Here is a 17,009-nt window from a genome sequence, read left to right as displayed (position 1 = left end):
ACAGTATTCAATAGCAGTATATCTGTTTTTTTAAAATACAGGGAAAAACTGCACCCAGTACTCAAAGAGTAGTCTAATCAACAACCTGTACAGTTGTAACATGACTTCTCTATTCTTAAACTCCAACTTTCTAGCATAATAGGCCAAAATTCCACTTATCGTCTTAATTACTTGTTGCACTTGAATGCAAATATTGTGTGTTTTATGCAGAAGAACAGAAAAATCCCTCTGTGCTGCATTTTTGTTTGGAGTGTCTCTCCATTTAATAATCTGCCTTTTGGTTCTTCTTACCAAAATACATTGACCTCACACTTTCACGCACTAAACCCCATTTGTCAAGTTTGTGCCGACTCACTCAACCTAGAAAGCAACATAGAAAGCAGGACCAAGTTACTTGGACTTTCAGACCCGCATGAGAGCCAAGGTTCAAGGTTGGACCTTTTAATTTCAGGTCTTGCTGGAGACTTATTATGTTTATATTCACGTACTTAAGGTCAGTCCAACTTAATTAACCTGGTTACATATTCAATGAGACTTTTTAAGAAGTCTCAATCATGACCCTCTCTCAGATCATTTCTTAAATAGACGTTCAGGTCTAAGCATTAAAACTGAAATGAACACATTAGCTCTTAGAATGTTTGAGAAAATAAAATCAAAAGAAAGAGGACATAAGGTTCTCTTACTATAAATACAACAATTCTCAACTGTCACAATTTTAGATTTGTGCTGGAATTTTTAAAATTTTTTTTAAAACTCCTTTCCATGAAAATACTTTCATAAAAGCAAATAAGACTGCAACACTGCTCAATTACAGAGGAATAAGAAGTCAAAACAAAGTATAATTGTCTTTTATTAATATGCACTTGACTGTAAAATTAAACAAATGACAAAAAATGATAACAAGAAATAAATACTGTACTTACTGAGGTTTTTCCACCCAGACTTTACATCTGGAGTGATACTCTCTAGTTCCTTCCTGAATTTATCCCTGGCCATAGCTACCAGTTCACTGTATTGAACAACTATTTTGGCTTCCGATTGAGCTGCCTGTACCTAAACAAAAAGTAGGTATTTCAGCAGAAAGACATCAGAATTACTCAAATTAGGCTGTTTTGCCAGCACGTTCCAAACCCACGACAACTATCACCTGCAAGGAAAAAGGCAGAGATGCGTGGGAGCACTGCCATCTGCAAGCCACTGCATCCAAACTTGAAGCTCTCTTTTTTTCTGTGGCTGGGTAAAAATCTAGAACACTGTTTCAAGCAGGGTGTTCCAACACTAGATGGACTGCAGCTCAAAAAGGTGCTCGCCATTACTTTCTCAAGGGCAAATTAGGGATAAATATACATGCTGGCTGAGTCAAGAAAGCCCACATCCCACAAACAAATGTTTTCTTAAACATCTGAAGGACAGGGGTACTGGAGAATACAGGCATTAATGTTCAGACTACTAATTAGTTGGCTAATGAGTTAGCTTTTCCATCAGACTGATTTTTATTTATGGAAGTACCAAATAGGCATTTGAACAATGCAAGCCTGGAAAGAGACTGGATTTCTTTTCGTAAATGTATTGAAGTAAGGATAATCAGAGTTAAATTCAGTAAGGACTGTAAAACACAATTAAAGAAAATAAAGTATTAAAACTTTAATAACTTTCTATTGAATGTTAATTGTTGCAGTAATAACTAATGCTGATATGCAAAATAGTTTTGTTAAAATATTTGAACACTTCACCATTGTGGGAATAAGCTGAAATCTTGATTGTAAAATCCAAATGGGAGAATGGCAGGTATATTTTCCCTAGGGTGTGGGGATTTCAAGTCTAGGGACATATTTTTAAAGTGAGAGGAGAAAAATTAAAAAAAAAAAGACATGGGGGCAATTTTATTTTTAAAACACAGAGTGGTTTATGTGTGGAATGAATTTCCACAGAAAGTGATTGATGCAGGCACAGTGACAATGTTTAAAAGACTTTTAGATAGTACATGAATAAGAAATCTTCAGAGGGATATGGGCCAAGCGCATGCAGGTGGGACTAGATTAGTTCGGGATTATGGTTGGCATAGACTGGTTGGGCCGAAGGGTCTGTTTCCATGCTGTATGGCCTCTTATGATTCTATGGTAACTGATCTCGAGAAAAGGAATTTGTGGAACTTCTTTAAGATATTTTGTTGGTGCTGTTTGTGATACAGCCCACCACAGAACAGGCAATTCCGGATTTCATGATGTGTTATGAAGCAGACTTGATTAGATAGCTTAAGGTGAAGGAACCCCAAGGAGGCAGTGACCATTTATGATAGAATTCACCCTGCAGTTTGAGGAGAAGCTTGAAATCAGATGTAACGGTGTTACAATTGAGTAAAGGTAACTACAAAGTCACCGGGGAGGCAAAGGCCAGAATTAACTGGAAGGGAGCCTAGTAGGGAAGACAGTGGAGTGGCAATGGCAGGAGTTTCTGGGGGTAATTCAGGAGGCACAGCAGAATTTCATCCTAAGGAAGAAGAAACATACCAAGGGGAGGTTGAGGTGACCACAGCTGACAAGCCAAGTCAGGTACAGCATAAAAGCAAAAGAGAAAGCTGACAATGTGGTAAAGATTAATAATGAAGCCAGAGGAATGAGCTTTTAAAAACCAGTAGAGGATAACCACAGAAGCAGTTGGGTTGGGGGGTGGAGGTGGACGGAAGATAAAATATGACGGTAAGCTAGCTTGTTATATAAAAGAAAATTACAAGAGTTTTTTTTTAAAAAATAGATAAGAGCTAAGAAAGAGGAAAGAGTGGACATTGGACTGCTGGAATATGGGGCTGGAAAAGTACTAATGGTGGACAAAGATATGGCAGAGGAACTGAATCAGTACTTTGCATCAATCTTCACGATGGAAGACACCAGTAGCACACCAGAACTCCAAGAGAGTCAGGAGGCAGAGGCGAGTATGGTGGCCATCACTATGGAAAAGGTGCTGGGGAGGCTGAAGAGTCCGAAGGTGGATAAATCACCCAGGCCACATGGACAACACCCCAGAGTTCTGAAGGAGGCTGTTGAGGAGATTGTGGGGCATTGACGGTGATCTTTTAGGAAACACTGGAGTCAGGAAGGGTACTAGAAACAAACACAGGAATTGCTGGAAAAGCCGCACAGATCTGGCAGCATTTGTGAAGAGAAGTCAGTGTTAACATTACGGATCCAGTGACCTTTCCTCAGAACCTGCTGAGCACCTCTTCACAAATGCTGCCAGACCTGCTGAGCTTTTCCAGCAATTTCTGTTTGTTTCTGATTGACAGCATCTGCAGTAAGATCATTAAAAACCGAAATAAGAGGACTGGAAAATGGCGAATGCAACATCCCTGTTTAAGAAGGGAGGGAGGCAAAAGAGAGTAAATTATAAGCAATTAACCTGACCTTGGTCACTGGTAAGATTTTAGAATCTATAATCAAGTGAGAGATTGCGGAGTACTTGGAAATGCATGGTAAAATGGGGTTGAATGCATGATTCGTCAAGGGTGGTCATGCCTGCCAAATTTGTTAGAACTCTTTGACCAGGTAACACACAAGTTAGACAAAGGGGATCCAGTGGACATGATCTATTTGGATTTCCAAAGACTTTGACAAGGTGCTGCACAGGAGAACGATAAAGATGATAAGAGCCCATGGGGTTAGGGCATGGACAGAGGATTGGTTGAATGGCAGAAGGCAGACAGCAGGGATAAAGGGGTCTTTTTCAGGAAGGCAGCTCTGACTACTGGAGTCCTGTAGATGGTGGTGTTGGGATCACAACTATTCACATTGAACATTTACAATCTGATGAAGGAATTGAGGGCATTGTTGCAAGTTTGCAGATGACAGAAAGATAGGTGTAAGTGCAGGTGGTGTTGAGGAAGCAGGGAGGCTGTAGAAGATCTTGCACAGGCTAGGAGAGGGGTTCAAGAAGTGAAAGGTGGGTAAAGAAGTGAAAGATAGAAAACAATGTGGCAAAGTGGGAGGGTATGCACTTCGGTAGGAAGAATAGAAGCATAGACTATTTTCTAAATGGGAAAAGGCTTTGGAAAGCTGAAGCACAAAGTAACTTTGAAGTCCTAGTTCAGGATTCCCTTAAGGTTAACATGCAAGTTCAGCTAGCAGTTAGGAAGGCAAATGCAGTATCAGCATTCATTTCAAGACAGCAAGAATACAACAGAAGGGATGTAGTGCTGACGCTTCATAAAGTTCTGGTCACACAACATTTGGAATACAGTGAGCAGTTTTCAGTCCTATATCGAAGGGAGAATGTGCTGGCATTAGACGGTGTCCAGTGGAGGTTTATAAGAATGATTCGGGAATGAAGGACTTGTCATATGAGAAGAGGTTGAGACTTTGGGTCTGTACTTGGAGGTTAGAAGGATGACGGGGGGACCTGATTGAACTTAGAATACTGAGAGGTCTGTAAAGAATGCACCTGGAGATGTTTCCAGCAGAAGGAATGCCAAAACCAGAGAGCACAGCCTAAGTGAAGGTATGACTCTTTAGAACTGAGATGAGGAGGAATTCCTTTAGCCAGTGGGTAGTGAATCTGTGAAACCATTGCCACAGCAGACTATGGAAGCCAAGCCATCGTGAATCTTTAAAGCAGAAACAGATAGGCTTTTGTTAAGTAACGGGGTCATGGGTTATGGGAAGAAGGCAGAAGAATGGGTAGAGAAACATATCATCTGCCAGATCGAATGATGGAGCAGACTCAGTGAGCTGAATGGCCTAACTCTGATCCGATGTCTTATGGTCGTACAGAGATGAGGAGAAATTTCCTCACGTTGAGGGTGGGGAGCCTGCCACAAAAAGCAGTTGAGGTCAAAACATTAAATGTTTTCAAAGAAGAGTTAGATATAGTTCTTAGGGCCAAAGGAATCAAATGATATGGAGAGAAAGTAGGAACAGGCTAGTGCGTCAGATATTCAGCTATAATACTGAATGATGGAGCAGGCTGAATGGACTATCCCTGCTCTTATTTTCTATGTTTCTATGTCTATGATTAGGTTTCATCAGTCAAATGATCCAACACTCAGTGACTATCTGATAAGATGAATAAACACTTCTGTGGGATGCTGAAAGGTGTTGTGCCACAACACAAGCTGCAGCATTTGAAATAGGAAAGATGAAAGGGAAAGAGTTACATCTAACTTAAAACAAAAAAAGTGCGCTTTGTTTATTACCTTTCTTTCTACATGATCCAGATCTACCAACATATGTTTGAGATTCTCTTCTGCGGCCAGTAGCTGTGGTTGAACAGAAGAGATCTCACTCTGTTTAGCTTCTTCAATTGTGCTTCGAAGGTTATCCAATTCTTCTCTAAATTTGAAAAGAAAGCAAAGGACATATGACAAAAACTCAAGAAGCACATCACATTTTGCTTAAACAAAAATAAACCAAAGATCTGCGGATGCTGGAAATCAGAAAGCAGAGTTAATATTTCAGGTCCAGTCACCCTCTGTTCTGAAGAACTCTGCTTTCTCTCTACAGATGCTGCCAAACTTGGTGACTTTTTCCAGCAATTTCTCTCTTCGTCTAACATTTTGGTTAGTCTTGCTGATCGACTCAAGCACTAATAGAGTCATAAAGCATAGAAACAAGCCCTTCAGTTCTCTACGTCTGTGCCAACCAACAAACAGAAAACTACACTAATTTCATTTACCTGCTCTTGGGTCCATAGACTATGTCCTGGCATTTTAAGTGCATGCTTCTTAAATGTTGCAAGTGAACCTACCTCCACACCCATTCAGGTACCGCATTCCACATTTCCACCATTCTCTGGGTGAAAAACGTTTTCCTTAGATCCCCTCTAAAAACCACTTACACCTCACGTTAAACTTGTACCTTCTGGTCTTAACACACATGGGGAAAAAATTTTCACGATCTACTCTGCCTATGGCTCTTGTAATTTTGTAACCTCAATCAGATCCCCCTCAACCTCCTCTGCTCCAGGGAAAACAAACCCAACCTATCCAATCTCTCCTCATAACTGAGACTTTCCATGCCAAGCAACATCCTGGTGAATCTCCTCTGCACGCTCTCCAGTGCAATCATGTCCTTCCAATAGTGTGGCAACTAGAACTGCACACAGTATTCCATCTGTGGCCTGACCAATATTTTATACAGTTGTAACAAGACTTCCTTGCTCCTATAGTCTACGCTCTGACTAATGCCTTTTTCACCTGTGCTGACAACACCTTCAGGGATCTATGGACTTGTTCACCAAGGTCCCTTTGTTCTTCAGTACTCCCTACAAACCAATCATACATCATTTATGTCTTTCCATTTTTAGGCCTCCCAAAATGCATCACCTCACACTGATCGGGATTAAATTCCATCTGCCATTGCTCTGCCCAATTTACCAAATGATCACTATCAGATTTCAGCTGGAGACCATCCTCCTCACCAACAATACTACAAATTTTTGTGTCATCTACAAACTTACTAATTATACCTTCTACATTCACACCCCAGTTGTTAATGCACATCACAAACAGCAACGGTTCCAGCACCAATCCTTGTGGTACACCACTGGTCACAGGCTTCCAATCACAAAAAAAACCTCCACCATTATCCTTTGCCTCCCTATGTGCAAGCCAATTTTGATCAAGTTTGCCAACTTACCCTGGATCCAACGGGCTCTTATCTTTTGGATCAGCCATCCATGTTGGACCTTGTCAAAAATCTCACTGAAGGCCAAGTAAATCACATCAGCTGCACTACCCACATCAATATTTTTAGTCACTTTACAAACAACTCAAATTAGTCAGACAGGCTGTCCCTCTGACAAATCTGTGCTGCCTACTCCTGATCAATCCCTGCTTTTCCAAGAATTGATTAATTCCATCCCTCAGAATATTTTCCAATAATTCCCCCACCATTGATGTCAGACTAACTGGTCTGTAATTACCTGGCCTATCTCTGCTATCACTCTTGAACAAAGGAACCACTTTAGCTATCCACCAGTCATTTAGCACTTCACCTGTGGCCAGCAAGATATTAAATATCTCTGCTAGGGCCCCAGGAATCTCCTCCCTTGTCTCTCAAAGCAGCCTGGAATCAATCTTATCAGGCCTTGGGGATTTATGCACCTTTATGCCTACAAAAATATCTTATACTTTCTCATTAGTCTTAAAATGTTCTAGAACCTTGCCATCTCAACTAAAATCTCCAGCTACAGTGTCTTCCTCCTTTACGAATATAAATGAGAAATATTTATTTAAGACCTCACTCATGTCCTCTGGCTCCACACACAGATTGCTGCTTTGGTTTCTAATAGGCCCTACTCTTTCACCAGTAGTCTTGCTCTTAATAAAATGCCTTGGGGTTTTCATTAATCCTGTGCTAAAGTCACTAATGTCATTAGTTGCTCGGTAATGTCTAGTTAACAAAGGCTGCATCAAACTTCACACTCAAAAAGAAAGGTTATTGTTCTTACTCATTCCGCTATCAACTTTTCCTTTGATGACACAACGCTCTTAGTTCAGTCTATCATTTCATGACATTGACTCCTCCATTAAGGCAGGTGCAGGATCAAAGAGTAACATTTCAAAATAGCCATCTTCCATTTACTCTTTTATATGTAGTATTCTTGATTCATTTACTAAAATATTCCCTGGATGCTACAAGTGTTGCTTGGAACCCATCTTTGAGAGCTGCACAACTTGAACCAGCTCTTGCACAAGGAAACATCTGGATGTTCAGTGATTGCTCACAGAATTTTCATGACAGAAAATAATCTTATTTGTGCCCTCTGTTAAAAAAGGTATACAAAGAAAGAACAAAGAACAAAGAAAATTACAGCATAGGAACAGGCCCTTTGGCCTTCCAAGCCTGCGCCGATCCAGATCCTCTATCTAAACCTGTCACCTATTTTCCAAGGATCTGTATCCCTCTGCTCCCTGCCCATTCATGTATCTGTCGAGATGCATCTTAAATGGCGCTATCGTGCCTGCCTCTACCACCTCCGCTGGCAACGCGTTCCAGGTACCCACCACCCTCTGCGTAAAGAACTTTCCACGCATATCTCCCTTAAAACTTTTCCTCTCTCACCTTGAAATCGTGACCCCTAGTAATGGAGTCCCCAACTCTGGGAAAAAGCTTCTTGCTATCCACCCTGTCTATACCTCTCATGATTTTGTAGATCTCAATCAGATCCCCCTCAACCTCCGTCTTTCTAATGTAAATAATCCTAATCTACTCAACCTCTCTTCATAGCTAGCGCCCTCCATACCAGGCAACATCCTGGTGAACCTCCTCTGCACCCTCTCCAAAGCATCCACATCCTTTTGGTAATGTGGCGACCAGAACTGTACGCAGTATTCCAAATGCGGTCAAACCAAAGTCCTATACAACTGTAACATGACCTGTCAACTCTTGTACTATGTTATCCAGAATATGAAGTTATATTATCCAAGATCGAAAATATGTCCATGTACATATCTGGGACTTTCTGGAAAGAACACTTTGCAAAACAAATGACATGGACTACAGCAGCTACAACGCTGCATTTGCAAGAATAAGCTGCTTGGTTGGAATCACCATGACTGCACCACTTCCAAGAAGTGATGCATAACCCAGTTTGTGGATTAAAAAAGATATAAACATAAAGTCTAAAAATTAGAAAAAAGAAACTTCAAAAAGGCATGAGATAAAGGGTAGAGATATCAAACTTTATGGATAACACATTGAGATGGCCAGAATAAGCATAATGCGTTAAACTTCCTCCTTGTTTGGAATAAATCTCCAAAATTCTCCAATCCAGTTACTTCATTAAGTGTGTTTCCTGGTAGCTAGTGGACTCTGTTCACACCCATCTGAATTTTCAAACACCTTTTAAAATAAACAGGATTAAAAAAAACAAACAAACTTACTTGGCTTTCATCAATGCTTCATTGGCTTGGTTTACAACCTTGCTGCGGACACTCAAAGCATTTTCCAAGGCTCGCCATTGTTCTGACTTCCGATCTACAGTATTCTGATAGGAACAATGATAATCAATAAAATAACGTATTTTCTCCACAAAATATAAGAATTGTTGTTTGTTAAATTTTGCTGTGCACAAACTATCTACATTTGCCTACATAATGCTGTACCAACAGAAGTGGAAGCAAGTTTAAATGAGGCATTCCCAAGGCATTCTGTGTTTCCGTTGACGTACGTCATACTTGAACTTACACAAACAGAATGAGAAAATTTCAAACTTCTCAGTAATAATCAACATGCCATTAAACTTTACAGTAGGATCCACTACATACCTTCCAATTATAATGATCCATTAATTCAGACTGCCTTAAAATGTAGACTCCACCTTCATTTACAAGGAACTCATTACTTTATGATATCCAGTTTCCTAGATCCCAGCTAGCTGAGTATTCCTTTGTGGTAGGTCCTCTAAGAGGAGGTCCTCCTCCTCCTACAACCACTTTGCAAAACCCTCCTACTTCCAACATTATCTTGCAGTCCACCCAATCAGGGCCGCAGCAAAAATTGGACTCACCAATTCTGGCCTGGGCAAAAGGCAGTCCATGGAAACTTCCTCACTGCCTTACTCTGATCACATTCTTGCTAAAACTGATAGCTGCTCATCCATCACAGGTCTCTTTTCACCCATATTTAGTGCTGATGGCTCACTAGTGAGCCAATCAGTAATCTCCATGTAAGACAACCAATTTGTGATTTAAGGTGCTGCTCATCACCATTTCCATCTACTTTATTTAGGGTATGACTTTCTCCAATTGGTCTGTCCCACAGGTGGATTTTCCGAGGAGATTTGGGGACTTATTTGTGCAAATCTGCCCACTGCCCTGTATGTTTTAAGCATTGGAGCAAGGATATAAAATGAATGAGGTTATGTTAACCTTGTACAGAACACTAGTTCAGCTTCATTTGGAATATTGCATCCACTCTGGACATCACACTTTAGGAAAGATGTGAAGGTACTGGAGCATGTAAAAGAGACTCAAGGAAATAAATTTGGATGAGGAACTTCAGCTACATAGGTAAAATAGATAAAATGCATGAAGGAAAGGAGATTGGATGGAGGTTTTAAAAATTGTCAGGGATCTGCTAGATAAAGAGAAACTGCTGTTATTGGTTGATGGATTGAGAACCAGACGGTACAGATTTAAGAAAATTGGCAATGGAGTAATAACAACACAAGGAGAAACATTTTTATGCAGCCAGTGAAATTTATGGATGGTATATTGGGAGAAGCAGCTTTAATTGAGGCATTCCTGAGGGAGTTGAATTGTTGTTGGAAAGGGAAGTATGTACAGGACTATGGTGAGAAGGCAAGCGTGTGCCTCTAAATAAATTGCCCCATGGAGAGATGGCACAAACATGACATGCAAAATTGCCCCCTTTGTACTGTAACAAATCTGGTGATTCATGCAGGGGCTTCCACACGTGCAAATACTTATGAGTCAATCAAGAGAGACTACTATAACAGAGACTTAAATGTTCCTTACAATGACATTTCATTTTAAATAGTCACACTCTTCTCGAAAATTTACCTCAGAATCATCCATGGCTTCCTTTAACCTCTGGGCATGCAAGGTAATGGCTTCTATAGCTGAATCCTGAGCTTCGATTGCCTTGAGTGTGACTTGGGCACTTCTACCAATAGAATCTTCCAAAGTTGATGTTATTTCTGCACAAGAGTAATGCACGTTATAAAAGTACAGTATTATAATCAAACTTCCTTGAAATAAAATCTATTAAGTCCCAGTAGTTTTGCCTAGGATACACCATACAATTATTAGTATTAAGGTGTTAATGAAATTGAATCTCAAGTGGCAATCCTTCATGTGAACTTTGGGTACAGAACTGGCAGCATCTTTGTCTTTGAAGCATTATAACTGAGTATCAGCTTGTCCTTAACTGACACCCATACATGCATTTTCTCAGGATTTGCTGTACAGCAGTCAGGATCAAAATCATGATTTCCTCTTCAAAGGCAAGTTTTCACACAGACTGAAGGATTGAACATGCAAGATTTATGGCTGAAATGGTTCCACCAGACAAAAATGTCTGCTGCCACCCTGAAAACAATTTCGGTACACGTGCAAACCGTGCATGTACACTTACACTTGCCAGTACTGCAGTTAAATCATTCCATCCTGTTCACTCATATCTATTGTGTTTTTTTTGGGAATTGCTTTTTGGGAAGTGGTTTTTAAATGGCAAGGTGTTTCATAAAGTGTGCATGCGCACTTTTCCAACTGTGCAATTTGAAATTCTTGAGGGTGTTAGGGGTCACAACCCCACCAAACTGCAGATGGTGTATTAGCCAAAGTAAATCATCAAGTGAGGCAGACTGCATCTAATATGCTTACTAGCTTCAAACAAAAGAATCCCTGGAGAAACATAAATCTAATCAGGTTACCAATCAAGTAACGTGAGAATGGAGAAAATAGAATTATAACAGGGTAGCTTGTAAGAATAATTTCAAGGGAGCTGACATTAAATCTAGTCCCTGTTTGACCTCTCGGGTGGATGTAAAAGATCCCACAGCACTATTTCAAAATACAACAGAATTCTGCTTCAGATCCCAACTAACATTAATCACTCAACTAATGTCGCTACAAAGGGAATTATCTAGTTCATTATCAGTGCTATTCCAAGGTCACTGCTATGCACAAATTGGTCACTGTGTTTCCTACATTACTTGAAGAGATTGCACGTTAGAAGCATACCAATGGCTGTGAAATGTTTTTGGATGCCCTTTGGTCATGAAAGTCACTATATATGCAAATCTGCCTTAATCACTTGAAGGAAGTAATGGTAAGCTACAAGAGGGTGTGGGATCTTCATGCAACATTGCCTGGGCTTTCAGGAGAAGGTGGGAGAAAATTTAGAATTCAGCCCAAAAAAAATGCAGGTGGAGACCTACCAACTTGCAGCTGGAAAATGGTATTATGTTAGTCACAAAAATCTACCTGTTAGTAGTTAAGGGATTTGAAATTGATTTTATTTACCAACAACTTTGATGTTTTCCTCTCTATCTTGCTGAGCTAGGTGTTTTGCAACTTCCTGAGGTGGGTGTTCTTCTACTGCGACGTGTTGGCCCTGCAAGGCTTCGTTTTCACAACTACAGCTTTCACCTTATAAGAACATAAGGACATTATATTTATGACCAGGGGTAGGTCACTTTGAATGACAAATGTGTCCTTTAAACAAAAACGACTACACATTCATCAAGTGTTTTCTCTCCAGAAACTTGTCTAGTTACTTACTGACCCCATTTTCTTTGGCAGTACAGTTTAATACAGCCACTGGTAACTTTTATTTGCCATTTTTTCCATCCCATCAGTCACAACTTTAAAAAAGAACCTCACAAAGTTTTCTCTTCCTTGCACTTGAAAAAATTGCAAAAATGATTCAGTTATTTTTCCAACAATTGACATTAAACATGCTGGTTAATAAGATTCCAGGTATACCTTTTAATCCTTTCTGTTAAAGTAATGATGTTTCACTGGTCAGTTTCTGATCCTTATAGTTCTTTCCCTCACTGAATGAAGTTACACCAATGTCAGTTGGTTTCATTAATTTGTGTTCTCATCTTCTAGAAAACATGGTGATACCAGTGGCCTACTCAGGTACTTTTTTTATATTAAAAGCATCTAAACATACAACTGATTTAAAGCAGATCATTAATTTCATAATATCCAGGTAGTGTTTTGAATTATTTTTGCACATTTGATTTTCTCATTTAAGAAACTTCAAATTAGTAAAATATACATGGAACAACTATTTAAGTGTGCAGTAACTGTCTGCAGTCTACAAAGAATCATTGGCAACTCTCTCCATACGAGAGCGCCAAGTGATTATACAGCTTGAGACACACCACTCTGTACCAAGTGTGGGTAAGGCAAGATGGAAAGCTTCCATAAACTACCTCAGCAGGGACTGAACGCAGACTGTTGACATCATTATGCACCACATTAAAACTATCTAACCAACTGAGCTAACTGACTGCCAAGTAACTACTCGTTAGCCAATATCTGCTTTTCTCCAAAATTCAGGTCCCAATTCAATTGCAAATGCTTATAAAGGACCACACTGGTGGAAAAACCATATTAAAACCATAGTCTTTGATGCAGTAAATGATTGTGAACTCTGCTGATTACGAAAATGTAAAATGGTATTGGATGCAACTTCCACCCAATACTTGCAAGGACCTGAAGTGCCAACAGAAAATGACAGTGTGCCAGTAAAGAACACATTGCAGCACTGATATTTCCTGCAATCCATAGCAGGCTCAGTAAATACTAGGCAGAGGATTAACAAAATAGCCAACATAGCTAACATGGTGTAAGTCCGTGCCTTTCTAAATGACACTTGAGAGCAACAGAAAACAGTTAGCACTTTTTGGCCAAAATACATGGTTGTTCATAATAAGTGTACAATGGGCTGTACAAGTGGTGAGAACCATTTGTTTCAAGTGTATCATTATCCTATTCCGTTCATATATACAAGTTGCCCTTATTATGTAACCACTAACATGGCAAAATAACTCAAGATGGTTCACCAGTGTTATTAAGCAAAACTTGATACTGAACTATGTGGACAGATTAAGACAACTGACAAGAAGCTTGGTCAAAGAGGTAAGCTGAAAGCAGCATCTTTGAAGAGGTGAGGAGTATGGGTGCAAAAATAGTTGAGGAGAGAATTACAAAGTTCAGGACCCAAGCAACCGAAAACACAGTAATCAAATGGTGGAGTAATGAAAATTGAGAATCCATAAGATATGTTCGGCTCACATACACAAATGAGTGGATATTCTGTGGAATTATTGTCAGTAAATCAGAGAACATCCAATGCAATATATATTCCCGGCTACTGGTGTAGTGATTGAATAAGAAACTTAAGAGGGTGGTACAGTATAATTGAGCGCAAAATATAAAATTTCATCCCTTCCCTTACAGCAACAAGTAATTCAACTTTCTTCTAGTTAATTATATTCAAGCTATATCACCATGACTTTATTGGCATATTGATGATTATTCTCTCCATTTGGAAATAGTTTTGCACTGCAGGTACATTTATATGGTGCTGTAGCCAGCACTCTTTAGCTCACGTACTCCAGGTAATAGCTTATTGTCTGTTTAAATTTTTGTTTACTATTTTCTCTACCAACAATTCTAAATAAAGATCAACAACCAATATCGTAAAGAGATGCTTTAGAATAAGTAGCCTGGTAAAATTGTTCTCTAATTGGCTACAACATATTCCCTGACAATTCAGACATCATAACTTCTGTCATTAAACAGATCTCTTTACTTACGACTTGCGTCATGTTTTTGTTCCATTTCAACTTGGACCCCAGGAGCTGGGACTGTTGGAGCATCACCAACAGCAGAAATAATTGCAGCTGCATCTTTAGAAGAGGCTGATCATAGGATAGGGTATCAGAAAGACAAAATGATTGTACGGTGTTAAAATTATGCTCTGTATAAAGCACCTGAGAGCTATGCAGTCAGGAATTTACCTCACATTTCTATGCTAGCTAAGTTCATTACGGCACCAATTCCTCAGCAGTAAACCATTCGAGAGCACCTTTACAACACTTGTTGCATAACACAAACCATCATTCAAAACAACCTGAATATTTTCACAATGCATTCTTGCAAGTCAGTCTCCACCCAACTGTATTTCTTTGTGTACTTCTTTCCATAAGTATTTTCCTCCACTGTTTCTTAATAGTAGCCCCTTAACATATTTATCCTTTAATGAAAAGATTACTTTGTCTTTTTTGTCCTTCCACTCTTTGAATACCCCTTTTTCTGTCCCATTGTGAGGTCCTACAACTTTTTATTAGTGATCTCATTCTCCATTGCTCATGAATTTCCTAATAAAATGTAATCTTCCTTTTCATTGTATATTTAATGATACTTTTTGTCCTTATTTCAAACCTTCATTATTTCTTAAGACTGTTTTGTTTTCATTTATTCTTCACATGTCATTTGCTCAAACCTCAAGGTCATATACTCATTTTCATTTGCAAAAGCTTGGGCTATTCTATGCTAAAGGAAGTTTTGACCTGAACTCTGTCACATGCTAATGAATACAATAAAAGTTTCTTCCCTATCCAATATTCTCCACCATAAAGACAAAAAATGCTCATTTCTAAAGCCTGATGAAGGGTCTAGGCCCGAAACGTCAGCCTTCCTGCTCCTATGATGCTGCTTGGCCTGCTGTTCATCCAGCTCTACACCTTGTTATCTCATTTCTAGAGACCACATTTATTCAAATATTTTCTCCCTTTCGCAATGCTGTATTAAACACATCAACTGGCGGATTTTTTTCTCAAATCCATTGATTAGCAAAGATAAATGTGGGTCTATAACAGAGAGAGAGAGCAGAATATATAAAAGAAAACAGAGAGAGGTGGCAGAGAAGTTAAATAAGTACTTTATTTCTGTCTTCAGAGGAAGAAATAAGAAGGCTACCTGAAATGATTAAGATCAAAAGATGCTGGCGGGAGGGAATGTGAGGTTTTTGGATTTTCAGAAGGCTTTTCATAAAAGAACATAGAACGTAGAACAGTACAGCACAGTACAGACTCTTTGGCCCATGATGTTGTGCCAACCTATTATCCTAATCTAAGATCAAACTACCATATTAAAGCCCCACACCTGAAGTTAGCAAACAAAATTAAAACACATGGGATTGGGTTAACATACTTGCAAGGATGGAGGAGTGGCTAACAGTCAGAATACAGAGTAGAAATAAGTAGCTCATTCTCCGTTTAGGGGGCTGTGAACAGTGCAGTACTACAGGGATGGGGAGGTGGGGAACAGCTCTTCACAATCCATATCCAATGAACTGGATTTGAGCGGGGGGGGGATGAAGAGAGTGTAGGGAGGCACATGTAGTGCAGTAGTAGTGGTAAGTAGGAGGAAATGATGACAGCATAGTGGTATTGTCATTGCACTAATAGTCCAGAAACTTAATCTAATGCTCTGGGAACTTGGGTGCAAATCCTACTGTGGCAGATGGTGGAATTCACATTTAATAAATCTGGAATTTAAAAACTATTATAATGATGACCAGGAAATAATTGTTGCAAATAAAAAGAAACAAAAAAAAAAAACACCTGGATGGGAGCAGAAAGTACTCTTGAGGCACAGTGATAATATTCTTACCTCTGAGCCAGGAGCCAGAAGGCCCAGGTTCAAGTCCCACCTGGTCCAGAGGTTGTAATAACATCTCTGAACAAATTGATTAGAAAATATCCAGATGTGGGGGCCAAATGTAATATTCCCATGCAAATGACACAAACTTGTTGGAAATGCAGCAGATGCAAAGAGGCTTCAAGGGAAGTTTGACAGCCAGGATTAGTGGGCAAGAGCACGTCAGATGGAATATAATGTGGATAAGCAAAAGATTACCCAGACTGTAGGGGGAACACAGATGGAGATTATTTCTTAAATGGACAGAAATCAGGAAGCGTCGACATCCAAAGGGACCCAGGTGTCCATGTTTGTATGTCACTGAAAGCCAGCTTACAGATGCAGCAAGCAATTGAGAAGGCAAAGTATACGTTAGCATTTATTGTAAGAGGATTTGAATGCACAGCAAAGTAGTAGTCTTGCTTTGAATGTATAGAAGAATGGAAAGGATATCTTTCCTTGGAACCAAAAGGTGAGTGCAATAGAGGCTCACTAGACTAATTCCTGGAAATGGTGAGACAGTCCTATGAGGAGGCTGGGCCTGCATTCTCTAGTTCAGTAAAATGAGACACAATCTCAAAGAAACTTACAAAATTCTTAAAGGAACAAATAGTAACTGCAGAAATGATGTTTCCCTTGGTTGTGGATATAGACCAGGGGGACAGTCTCAGAATAAAAGGCAAACCATTTAGGGTTCAGATGAGGAGGAACTTCTTTATTCGGAGGGTAATGAATCTTTAAAAACCGAAAGAACTGCAAATGCTGCAAATCAGGATCAAAAACAGAAGTTGCTGGAAAAGCTCAGCAGGTCTGGCAGCATCTGTGAAGAAAA

The 17,009-nt window shown here is 39.6% G+C and overlaps 1 protein-coding gene across 6 annotated transcripts in view; it reads right to left on the bottom strand.

The window, feature by feature from the left end:
- immt (inner membrane protein, mitochondrial (mitofilin)) overlaps positions 1-17,009 on the bottom strand; it is a 51,893-nt gene that overhangs the window by 13,792 nt on the left and 21,092 nt on the right. For 3 of the 6 annotated variants that reach the window (XM_048596781.1, XM_048596773.1, XM_048596764.1), the window contains exons 5-10: positions 14,290-14,394; positions 11,981-12,106; positions 10,517-10,653; positions 8,876-8,979; positions 5,186-5,321; positions 924-1,053 (exon numbers count right to left, since the gene is read on the bottom strand). In XM_048596781.1, coding sequence (XP_048452738.1) covers positions 924-1,053; positions 5,186-5,321; positions 8,876-8,979; positions 10,517-10,653; positions 11,981-12,106; positions 14,290-14,394 — 738 coding nt within the window. The remainder of the gene's footprint in view (positions 1-923; positions 1,054-5,185; positions 5,322-8,875; positions 8,980-10,516; positions 10,654-11,980; positions 12,107-14,289; positions 14,395-17,009) is intronic. The other 3 variants (XM_048596797.1, XM_048596789.1, XM_048596804.1) reach the window with 3 other exon arrangements.

Source organism: Rhincodon typus, chromosome 1 (assembly GCF_021869965.1).
Source record: "Rhincodon typus isolate 14 chromosome 1, sRhiTyp1.1, whole genome shotgun sequence".
In the NCBI taxonomy this organism is placed as follows: domain Eukaryota; kingdom Metazoa; phylum Chordata; class Chondrichthyes; order Orectolobiformes; family Rhincodontidae; genus Rhincodon; species Rhincodon typus.
The sequence above is the reverse complement of the archived record's forward strand: the minus strand, read 5'-3'. Positions and strand labels throughout refer to the sequence as shown.